The 13059-nt window shown below is 38.0% G+C and overlaps 1 protein-coding gene across 1 annotated transcript in view; it reads right to left on the bottom strand.

Moving 5' to 3' along the window:
* The window catches only part of LRP1 (LDL receptor related protein 1), a 595167-nt gene that overhangs the window by 21681 nt on the left and 560427 nt on the right, over positions 1-13059 (bottom strand). Inside the window, 8 exon segments of the mRNA XM_053708175.1 lie at positions 3061-3231; positions 3813-3953; positions 8845-9021; positions 9317-9433; positions 10887-10993; positions 11105-11283; positions 11732-11997; positions 12436-12555. Coding sequence (XP_053564150.1) covers positions 3061-3231; positions 3813-3953; positions 8845-9021; positions 9317-9433; positions 10887-10993; positions 11105-11283; positions 11732-11997; positions 12436-12555 — 1278 coding nt within the window.

The raw sequence follows: 13059 nt of genomic DNA, 5'->3' as shown, positions 1-13059 counted from the left end.
ACTTTCTTTCTTCTTTTTTTTTATTTTTTATTTTAATTCTTTTTATTGTTTTTTTGTGTGCAAAACAGATGAGATAAACAGTCAGCAACAGAAACATAAAAAACAACAACATGTCTTTGGTCGGCAAGACCCCAATTCCACAGGCCAAATATATCATTGTTTCATAATAACATATATAATCATTTCGCACATAGTAACAAACTTATTCTAAAGACCTGTGCATACATTGGTAGAACAGTGTACAATATAAAACAAAAAATTGGAGAGAGAAGAAAAAAATGGACAAAAAATTCCCCAAATATTTGGTCCATATTGGGTACTGTATCCTTAGTATTATACATAGTGCGACACAGTCATAGGGCCCTGATAGTTATCTCCTCTCCTCCCCCCCTCCTCTGTCCCCCTAGTGGTCACTAAGTCACAGGACTGCTAAGGATCGAAAGGGTAAATTACTACTATATTTCTCTATGATTCAAGATCCACATCTCCGGAAATATGACTAATAGAACCAATTCCGCAAGGCTTCTAGTGGATAGAAACAGAAATAGAAGCTGTTTTTGTAGAGGAATTGGATATGACTTAATAATTGGGGCCCATCTCATAAAAAAAATTTAAATTATTTTCTCAGTTGCTAAATACAAATGAAATGACTCGTAAACAATTTGAGTTTGAATTCCTTTCAATATTTGGGCAAAACTCGGAATACGCTTAGCTTTCCAATTTTTTACAATAAAATATCTAACTATCATTATAATGGTATTTAAAGTGGTTGCCTGGAGGCTGGCACTAGGAGTATATACTAAAAGCAGGCCCACGTGTACTTCCAGTCTCTTTGTGTTGAAAAGGAATTTAAAAAGCATGTGATAAGAGGCAGCCCTCAAGGGCTTAGACATTAGCATATGAGTCTGCCTAGGTTTAGTTTCAACTAAGAATACCAAGAGAAAAAAGCAAATTTGATGATAAAAGTAAATTGGAAAGTTGATTAAAATTAAAAGTCCTATCTAAATAATGAAAGTTTAATTAATGAAATCTCACTAGAGATAAGTGAAATCTCATGAGATCACAGTAAAATAGTTCGTGACCTCAGCACTGATGATGCTGATTGGCTGCTGTTCATTTCTTCCTTTTTTTTTTTTACCTGTAGCTGGGCAGTTACTAAAAGATAACTTTTTACACAGCACTTACTCGGGTGAGCTGAGGAAATTGTGAGGTCAAATATCTTCCTTTTTTACATAGAGATGCTCAGGTGATATTTTCCTGTCAGCTTTTTACAGTTATGCTGCATCACTTTCAAGTGATTTAGCATATGAGTATTATGTCCCATTAAACTTTTCTTTTCATACAAAAAATATTTTTTACATTTTTAACAGTGCATGATATTTTATTTAGTAATATGCCTCTTATTTTTTCCCCAATTAGAGTATTTTAGATATGTTTTTCAAACATTTATTTTGAAAAGATGTTTTGTATTTGTAATCTCTCCATCACTTAATTATGTATTTTATTTTCATCTTATTATTTGTTTAAACTCTCCATTATATTTTTTATCATTTCAGGTTCTCGATAATATAGTAAATACAGAGAAAAACAGGGTAACTAATTATATAAAGGGATATGAAACCCAAAATTTTTATTTTGTGATTCATACAGAGCAGACCATTTAAAAAAAGTTTCCACTTTATTTCTATTATTAAATTTGCTTAGTTTCCATGATATTCTGTGTTAAAGAGATACCTAGGTAGGCGTCTAGAGCATTACATGGCAGGAAATAGTGCTCTTGCAAACTACTGCCATATAGTGCCCCAGAAATGGCCGGCTACTAAGAAAACGTCCCAGCTTTAAAAATATAATATAAAAAAATAACAAGAAAAAAAGGAAAATTGATAATAGGAGTAAATTAGAAAGTTGCTTAAAATCTTGTTCTCTATCTGAATCACGGAAAACAAAACTTGGTTTCATATCCATTTAAAGGGACAGTCTACAATATAATTTTTATTGTTTTAAAAGAAACATAATCCCTTTATTACCCATTCCCCAGTGTTGCACAACCAACACAGTTATATAAATATACATTTTACCTCTGTGATTACCTTGTATCTAAGCATCTTCTGAGAGCCCCCTGATCACATGACATTTTATTTATTATCTATTGACTTGCATTTAGTGCCGTGTTGTGCTAACTCTTAAATAACCTCACAGGCATGAACACAATGTTATCTATATGGCCCACATGAACTTGCAGTCTCCTGATGTGAAAAGCATATGATAAGAGGCTGTCTATAGTGGCTTAGAAACAGGCAGAAATTTAGAGGTTTAAAGGTTATAAAGTATATTAATATAACAATATTGGTTCTGCAAATCTGGGGAATGGGTAGTAAAGGCATTATCCATCTTTTTAAACCATAACTATTTTAGTGTAGACTGTCCCTTTAAATTCATCATTTGGCAACTTAAAAAAAAAATCTAAAATAATTGTAACTTGACACCACAGAATGAAGACGAGACACTGTATATTGCACAAGCAGCTCGAGGTAACATTGCAACTAACGCTAAACCTTTCAGTGTTTGCTTTACATTTCTATGAGTTCTGCCAGATACTACTTTACTATTGGTCCACAATATTTTCACATAATTATATTTTTTTGCATTTTATGGACAATGTATTTAAGCCAGCAGTTCCTAGGAGTGCTGCAACATCCTGTGCACTCTCTTTCTCCCATCCCACACTGTGAGGTTGATTTTTGCTACTGCGTATACTACTTATTGACATAGCTTTTGTACAGCCAATACTGCAGTATTGAAAAATGTCATTATAAGAGGTGATTTTAACAGGCACAGCAGCTATTTTAAATGACAAAATAAAAATAAACAAGCTATTAGTAAACAATGTAATACATGCCACCATGTAAAATGAACCAAACTAAAAGGGAGAAAAAGTTATATTTACTAAAATGTCCCTTTAACTCTGTCATTAATATCTAAAGTATTTTTTCTGTATTGTATTATATAATGTTTTGCTTATATCTTCTTTCTGAAAGTCTGCATTTTAAAGTATTTTACCGGTTAGTGATGGTGTACAAATTCCTCCATTCTTGCAGTAATCGCGACACTGGTCAATTTCACACCTTTCACCATCATAGTTGGGTGAGCAGCGGCACTTTTGCTGTTTTCTGGCATTTAGGAAGCAGTGCCCTCCATGCAGACACTCAAGTGTACATGCGTCTGTGGGTTCTATTTAATGAGAAGAAAAAATATTAAATAATTATTACATTTCACTAAAGATATTAAGAACCAAAGAGAAAATTGAAAATATTGTTCTATCACGTAGACAACACTAACTAATTCTCACTAGGCCCCAGGGCACAAGTTATGGCAGGGCCCCATTTCAACACAGCCCTTTTTGACAGTGTGCAATCAGCAGAAGCTAACTGGCAACCACATAGGAGCAAAATGATCTACTTTTCTATGGCTGTGAGTCATTCTTCCTCATTAATCTGTACTAGATGACATGTACTTGTGCAGACTTCCTGTGCAAATATGGCGGCAGACTTTACAGTACAATATCAAAGCAGCCATCTTGGAAACCTTGTCACCATTTTGTAAAGGCACAAAGGTTGTCTAACATGATGAAGGTGTAGACTGGGCCACTACAAACCCCCTACTGATTGCATGACCAGAAGCCCCCCCACCCCCCCCACCCCCAGAGATGTTGGCCCAGTTTCAATTGAGACCTTACAGGCGCCTGTATTTATGCCCTTTGGAAAACTCATTCACTATTCAAAAATCTATGCAAGATCTTTCTTACTACATACCATCAGGTGACTGTGTAGGAGATGGAATAAGCATACATGTCCCATTGTCCAGTCTTCTTCCATTGGGACATGTGCAGACTGGTCCAGAGGGACTTAACAGACAAAGCCACTCACATTTCTTTCGATCACATGGATTTGTAACTGATGAGAGAACCAGGAATAGTTAATTGATGCAAGTATGACACAGGAATTATGGATGTTACTTGTTTCTTATTTTTCACACAAGAAACCTATACAAAATAACATTACACGTTCATCATAATTTTACATACTAGTATGTAAAAAGCTCAATTTAAGTGGAAAGATTTATTTCTGCTCCATTTTGTTTGTTCTCACATATTATGAGAAGCCCGTTAAAGGAGGCAGAGGGTAGATATAGTGTGTCTCAAACCCCAGTTACAAAATGGGACAATTTTAAATTCAGGCAATAGGTGTCATTATCTGCAAATAACGACATAAGTTTAAAAATATACTGGCTACGCAACACTGTTCCTATAAACAAATGTTCATCCAAAACAATGGCTTAAACCAGAGGTGACAGTGGGACACATTTTGAACCTACAGTCCTTAATTTTGATAAGAATCCAATCCATTGTATTTATGGTTGTGAGAGAATTAAAGGGTTAAATGGCACTAGATAAGTAATCAAGAGTGTTTTGAATGGAAAACATAAATTATGCTTACCTGATAATTTTCTTTTCTTCTGATGGAAAGAGTCCATGGCTGCATTTATTACTTTTGGGAAACAAGAACCTGGCCACCATGAGGAGGCAGACACACCCCAGTCAAAGGCTTAAATACTCCTCCCACTCCCCTCATCCCCCAGTAATTCTGCCGAGGAACAAGGAACAGTAGAAGAAATATCAGGGTGAAAGGTGCCAGAAGAATAAAATAAGGACGCCCCACATAAAAATTACGAGTGGGGAGCTGTGGACTATTTCCATCAGAAGAAAAGAAAATTATCAGGTAAGCATAATTTACGTTTTTCTTCTTAAATGGAAAGAGTCCACAGCTGCATTCATTACTTTCGGGAAAACAATACCCAAGCTATAGAGGGCACTGAATGCCAAGACGGGAGGGTACATTAGGCGGCACATTCTGAGGGCACCAAGCCTGAAACCACTGCCCACAAAAAACCCCAGCTTCGTCCGAAGCTGAGAAAACTTTGAAAGGAAAAGTCCAGAGGACACTGACCCACAGGTAGTCCAGAGCCTAGCTAGAGACCGCAAAATCAGACTCAACTGAGCCAACAGGCTTCCAGGAGACTCCATCACCCAACAGTCGATCCCTCCCCACTCACTACTCACTAAAGAAGGGAACACCAGCCTAAACTCCCAAAGGGAAAGGGCCAGGAAGAACCAAAGGAAAAAATCAAAGTTCACAAGATCCATAAAAGGAAACCCCTCAGAGCGAGCCCAGCTCACAAAGGCCCCAAATAGGTCCCGACAAACAAGGGGGAGACTACGCCTAGACCAGAGAAACCAGAGGTATAGGACCGAGCATAGAAACAGAGAAAACTTTCTCTCAAACGTCGTGCAAAAGCACCAAGAACAACAGAAGACAGAGTCCTCACATAGTCCTGAACTACCAAAAAAAGGGGAGTCATAACCTCCACGAGGTCCCCCAAGAAGAGGAGTAACACCCCGAACCCAAGGTGGAGCAATCCTATACCCTCTGCTTGTAAGCTTAGGGAGCCAGCTAGTTACTATGCCCACCTAGATCCTGAAGATGACAACATCTTGCAGAACCCATACCCAGCCGGGCCAACCCAGCAACGGCAGGTCTGAAACAGGGGAACAGAAGCACCCCAAAACCAGCTCAAAACGAGTGGAAAATGGCCACAGCCAATCCAACAGAGCACAGATGCAACCCGACACCTTAGGACAGACAACAAGGCCATAGACCCAAAGAATCTAGTAAAAAGGTCCAACTTAGACTTGACACGGAGCCAGCAAGACTCCAAATAGAACGTAACCCAGAGAGAAAATCCCTCAGCAAGGGAAACTCACAGGTCCCAACTCCTGAAAGGACCACATCTCCATAACAAGGAGACTAAGCTCTCAACCCCAGAAGGGGAAAGGGCTTACAGGCAGCACCTTCCATAAGCTAGAAAGCCACAGGTAAAAGGAGAGATCTATCCCCCATGAAAGGCATTCCCCTAAAAACTAGCCTGCCAACACGCAACCAATGTGCCAAACTGCCACTAGGCGGGAAGAAGGCGCTAAGCCCTCCAATTCTCCACCACGTGGGAGAGGAACACTAGGGTCAAAACAGCACAAAAAGGCGAGGCAGAAGATTAAAGATTAAGAGCATCCGTTTATTGAAACAAAAAAGGTAAAATGACTACAGTCAAAAAACGTTAGTACAAAAAGCCAGTGTAGAAGAGCTTTTTATACTTTTAACGTTTTTTGACTGTAGTCATTTTACCTTTTTTGTTTCAATAAACGGATGCTCTTAATCTTTAATCCCCTACCTCGCATTTTTGTGCTGTTTTGACATTGGACTCTGGAATCACTGGGGATTCCCAGGCAGTTTGCAGGGGATCGAGTGGAGGAGGAGGAGGAGCAACTAGCTTGCGTGATTGTGCTGCTAACACGCTACTAAAACAGACACTTACTTTCCGGAACAGAACAGGAACAGAACAGGAACAGGAATTGTGATACAAGGGAGAAGACACATAGTAAGTTCCCTTCTTTTGTAACAATTGGTTACTTATCACTTACCTATGTGGAATTGATGCATCACATAGTATTGAGTGTCTGATACAAATGTTAAAAGGCATGCATTGACTATTTTTACACTGAGCACTGTATTGGGGAAAATTATCGCTTTTCAGGGGAACACTAGGGTCTGGCAATACCAGACACCATAGAAAATGACGCAGCGGAGACTCCACTGACCCAGTCATCCAAATTGAAGGCTATAAGGACTGAGACAATTCTTCCTGCCTTGTAGACCCACAGGTTCTCTAGAATGCATAGTTGAATGTAAAACAAATGATAACATGAGCACTCGGCACCTCAACCGGACCAGCCAATCAGAACGGCGCCACGTGTCTGAACAGAACACGACAGAACCGAACCCAACAGGACCAGCCTGCATCCGGGTCCTAACCGCCAGGCTGCATAAATCCTCCCTCAGAGGGGAAGAAGGTAAACAGACAAACATAGGACTAACATGTCCCCAAAAAAACTTCTGCAGAAGTAACAGAGAGTATCGATCCAAGTTTAAGATTCCCGAAGGAAAATAAACAAAATAAAAGACATCCTAACCGGATAAAAAGAAAATATAAGGCAACCGTAGGTTAATGCCCAATAAGAAACCAGGCCTACCACAGGACCAGCTGAACGGAGCCCTAATCTTCCAAAAAACTGGGAAGGATCTCAAAAAAGAACAGTCAGGAGATTACATCATCCCCATATGTCTAATGAGGTGCACCATTCGAAGCAGACTGAAAATTCCCGTATCCGAGAAGGATAGGATCATTTAATAACTGAAAAACATGTCTGAGTAAGACGCGCCACTCTATGACGAAAGGCACAACACTCAGGGACAGTTACACCAACAGGGAACTGTACAGGCCCTCCCCAAGGTGGTAGACCCGGGACAATAGGGCACAAGCACAAACGCGCATAAACGCCTGGACTCTGCAGACGAATAATAGCCAAAAATATGTGGAAGTGAAAACGTGCTGCAACCTCCGGGGGGAACACGCCACCCTGAATGGAGGAATAATCATAAACTGGGTTACCCGCATGTGTAGAAGTATGGAGCAGTAGGGAACTCGCCTCTCAGAGGACGGGACCTCCAGAGGCGGATGGCTCAGCTGTCCCTTGATTCCCCGAGCCCGAGGAACAAGGAGCTCTCATATGGCATACATAACAAAACTGGTTGACATGTGTCAACGAGGCCAATCCTGATTCTTCACCGGACACAGAATCTGAAATCAAAATAGTCTCAGCATCAGAATCCTCCATAACTGGATAGAGGATATGCAAATATGGACTAAAGAAGTAAAACAAAAACGGCACCTGACACCCACAATGGCTGGGGCACTCACCACCTCCTATGACCATATCCCTGCAAACTAGAATTTCTCCTTCGCCACATGGTCGGGAATGCGGAAATGGAAGATGGAGCGTAACCACGCCCGACCACAAGGTGAACCGTATAGTCCAAAAAAGTGTGCCCAACCAAAAGGTTGCGTCACTTCCGTAAACACCACACATAAGCAGGTTAAATCACATAACAAACATGATTATAACCCCCCCTGTTCAATAACCCCCCTCAGGAGATATTAACCCTTGATTCCAAGATACTAAAGGAGATTTACTGAGACCCTTATGTTAAGTTAGACCCGCAAGGTGGTAGCCTCTTGGGAACACATTTGTATTACAGTACATTCATAAAGAAAGTAAAATGAAACAATCTTACCGGAATCTACGCCGTGAAACAGGAAAACAGCCCTTCAAGTGTGACGGATAGTAGCATCGTCTCGCCATGGACTTAAGTGAAGAAAGCAGGCAGCGGAGCAAAGTTCGACAATGCCGATTGCTTGAAGAGCTGTTAACATGAGTCGGGATGGTTTCGCAGAAAGACTCTGCCTGCATCTCCAGACTCTAACTTTCATCCAAGCCCTCACTGAGAGACTGACAGGACTACTTAAAACTCCAGTCCCATGCCGAAGAGTACTACCCTCCATAAGAGACAAAATAAATTCTGACACTTCTCTGCCAACCTCCTGGGACGAAAGGCAAAGAATGACTGGGGGATGAGGGGAGATGGAGGAGTATTTAAGCCTTTGGCTGGGGTGTCTTTGCCTCCTCCTGGTGGCCAGGTTTTTATTTCCCAAAAGTAATGAATGCAGCTGTGGACTCTTTCTAGTTAAGAAGAAAAATGGGTTATGTACTGTTTCTACTACCTTTTGTAAGTCTACAAAACCTACATGATCACAAGTCTTTCAGTAGAAATGCATCATTTTTGGTATAACTATCCATGATAGGAAGCAATAAGCTGCTTTTCTGGTTCTTACCATCTGGCTGCTTGAACTGGTGATACAAAACCACATCTGTAGCGTGGTTTATTCCCCATGTTAAATTGGTGACAGGGCCATGTCCAAACTTGTGCACTTTAAAGATGAGATTGTTTATGTAGGTTACACCATAAATGTAATCTTCAAAGATGTCAATGCTGAAGGGATGGGTGAGACCTTGGCACAAAAAACAGAAAATGTACAGATTTGAATAAACATGTTACAGTTTTCAGCTCAAATCTAAAAGTGTATCCAATGCTGACATAATACAAATTACGTTTATTTCTTATCTAATACTAATAGTTCTATCACACTTACTTCACTATCTTCTTCCCCCTCTGTTTCTCAAATCCCCCAAGCTCATTACACCAGTTATGCAATACCTCCTGAGCATCATCAGCATTGCTATCTATTTTCTTGCACCCTCTTGCCATTGTGACCCTCAACATTTTGGCACACAGGGTTATGTTACCTTTCTTGATATCAATTGCCACAATTGCGTCTGTCCCATTGAGTCGAATACTTCCAATAATGGATAATTTAGCATCAGCCCAATATAGGCGTTCATTATAGTAATCCACTGCAAGTCCTGTGAAAAGACAACAAGGAATCTTGTCATATTACTTAGTAAAATACATTATATTTTGCACTAAACACAACATACATACATGTAACAGTACAATTACACTCATATTAACACTATATGATAAAAATATATGATAAAAACTTGTTTAATTTAAAAAAAAAAAAAAATGTTATAAGGTCACAAAGATATAGGGTATAAGGTGTTAGAAAAAAAAAGAAAAGGGCTGCAAAGGGCTTTAACATACATGTTCATACATACACATTGTAAATATGTGTATGTATGTGTGTACATACGTATATATATGTGTGTGTGTGCGTAGAGATGTATTTAAGTATTTATTTGTTTTACTGTATATATACTTGACATACTTAACATTTTAATTTTCTTCACTTACAGGATAATGTACTTTGTATTGTAAATATATATATATATATATATATATATATACATACACACCTATACCTGTATATTCTATAGATATATATGTATAGATATGTATCTAACATGAACAGTATCAGAAATATATAGAAATATATATTTAATAATAAAAAGTACATTATTTTCTATGTTAAAAACATATGTGTAACGTGCATCAGGGTTTGCAATGTGGGACTAACACGGTCGGGTTAGCACAATGAAGAATTTCTATCTTTAATGCACATTTTTAAAATATTAAATATAAACTAATAAAAACATGAAAAAAAAAAATGATTATACATACTGTTAGAATATATATATATATATATATATATTCTATCGATTATTTAAAATAGTTTACAGTATTATAATAATTTAAAATAATTTTTATTAATATTTTTAAGTTTATATTTAATATTTCAATGACGTGCATTAAAGATAGCAATTCTTTATTTATGCTAACCAAAACGTGTTAGTCCTAAATTGCAAACCCTGATGCTCGTTACACATAATTTACATTCCTATGTTCTTCATATAGAAAATAATGTACTTTTTATTATTAAATATATATTTCTATATATTTCTGATACTGTTAATGTAAAATACATATCTACTCCTATATATCTATAGAAATAGATATACAGCTATATATATATATATATATATATATATATATATATATATATATATATATATATATATATATATATATATATATATAAATATGTATTCACAATAAAAAGTGCATTGTTCTGTATGTGAAGAACATTGGAATGTGAAAATATTTATAATTCATGTCGGATTTAGGGCACTTGAATAAACGCAGGTTAGTACACGAGTATGGGTGATAGGTTTTTTTTCCAGTTTGCACGCTACATTTTTAGACTTTCAACTTGTAATACCAACACAACCCAATGTGCGCAAAAAACCTCTGTCTAGCGAAGTTAATGCACGAACAGGAGCGCTAAAAGGTTCTACACTCATAATCTAGACCTATATGGGTTTCTCCACTTTACGGCTGATTAAAGGGTTTACATACCTGTGGGCCACTGGATATTTTCCTCAACTAGCGTCTCTCTCAGGGTACCATCCATTGATGCTGTTTCAATCTTAGGTTGATTTCCCCAGTCAGACCAGTACATAGTCCTATACAGGAAAAATATATATATTTTATAATTATCTATTTAGGCTTGAATTTTTCACTAGTCAACTCGTCTCAAACTAGCATGATGTGTATTATGTATGCATATTCCGTACCCTCGCAAAGGATCCACCACTATGGCATGGGGCTCATCAATCATGCCAGAAATGAGTGTCTTTCTATGTACTCCTTTCATCTGAGCCACCTCAATGACATCACGGCCAGAGTCAGTCCAGTAGATATTTCCTGCCACCCAATCGACAGCAATGCCCCGGGGCATCTTAAGGCCAGGAATCTGTAGAAAGTAGTAGAATATATCTGATCAAGACAGAAAACTTTATATAGGTAAAAAGTGATAGGTCATATGTGACCAGCTCCTCACAAGATAAAAAGCATGACCTCTATATAAGAATCGCAAATAAACAACATTGTTTTCATACTCCTTTTTTACCCCCCTTCTCTTTACTGGGCAGCAATCCTTTAAACAGTTAAAGCGGCATTTGAAATGCTTATCAACACATTTCAGTTTTGCATAGGAACATTTTTGTAACACACTGATATTGGTGTTCAGCAAAAGCTTTTACTGTACCCGGGAATGTTAAGCATATCTATATTTGCTCCATGCACCAGCATTTTAAGTTCAGAGGTCAGATAGTGCTTTGTATCTAGGACAAATCTGATCATAACCAACATAACTTTTCCATACTATGCATGGGATATGTAATAAGAGAAAGTGCACTCACATTCAAGTCAACAGCCATGTCATCAATCTGCCTCTTGTTGCGGTTTGACGATGTAGAGGACGTGGTACCATGTAGCTCTCGATAAGAGATCTTGCCAGTGTGCCAGTTGCTCCAGAAAATCTTGTTTCCCTTCACATAAACATCCATAGCATCAATGCGCACAGTCTCATCACCACGGAACGCCTGCTCATACGCAGAGTTGGGGTTAAATGGGTGTAAGCTTCTGATTTCATTGTCATCAGCAATGTACAGGACCTGGTCAGTCCCTAAAAGGAGGAAGGAAATAATCTGAGTGAGGCATTGTATTGTGTTAAACAGTGCTGAGCTAGCTACAATGCAATGACTGTTGTTATTTAGTAGGCACATTCTGACTCCAATGATTCCTCGGTTGCACCATTCATATAAAAATGCCAAGATACCAAAACATCTAATATTATGAGCTACACAATGTTACGTTTATACTGTACGTCCGAGTCTGATGGCTTGTAGAGATGCCCACCTGCCGTGAACTGATGGATTAGTCTAAACGCCATGTCTCCTAGAATAGGTGCTTTTACATAAGCTATCGAAAATAGATTTCAAAGGCTCATAACAGACATTCCAACCTAGTGCAGAAAAAATTGGTACAGATCTGTGCACCAATGAAACTAATAGAACCAATGAAACTACTAGAAAACACTGAACAAGATTTGAGGTCTACTTACCATTTGCTTTGCACGTGTGGCTATGTTTTATGAAGTTTTTAGCACAGGTGCACACGAAGGACCCCTTTGTGTTATTGCAGATCTGCGAGCAGGTACCAAACGTCAGACATTCATTGATATCTAGAGTAAGAGAAGAAATGTGAGAAATAAATTCTTAATTTACTCCTATTATCAATTTTTATGCATTCTCTCGGTATCTTTACTTAAAAAAAGGCTGGAATGTAAACTTAGGAGCCAACCCAATTTTGGTTTAGCACCATGGGTAGCGCTTGCTGATTGGTGACTACATTTATACATAAATCAGCAAGATTTAACTAACATAATGACCGTGGCTAGCCTTGTCTACTAAAGTAATATGCCCAGATTAGTTCCTCCAAATAAGGAAAGTGATGTGTGCAGTTTGGTTATTAAAAAAACAATTGCAGCAAACCAGGTGATAATGCATTCCAAATATTTTCAAAATCAAGAAGTATATTAGTATATTGCAAGACTGTAGAAATAGGTGTTTACTGTCCCTTTAAAATTATGTAAAACCCAAAATACTTATTTCATGATTCAGATAGAACATACAATTTTAATCAACTTTCCAATATACTTCTATTATCTAATTTGTTTCATTCTCTT

This window comes from Bombina bombina, chromosome 3 (genome assembly GCF_027579735.1).
Source record: "Bombina bombina isolate aBomBom1 chromosome 3, aBomBom1.pri, whole genome shotgun sequence".
Classification (NCBI taxonomy): Eukaryota; Metazoa; Chordata; class Amphibia; order Anura; family Bombinatoridae; genus Bombina; species Bombina bombina.
The sequence above is the reverse complement of the archived record's forward strand: the minus strand, read 5'-3'. Positions and strand labels throughout refer to the sequence as shown.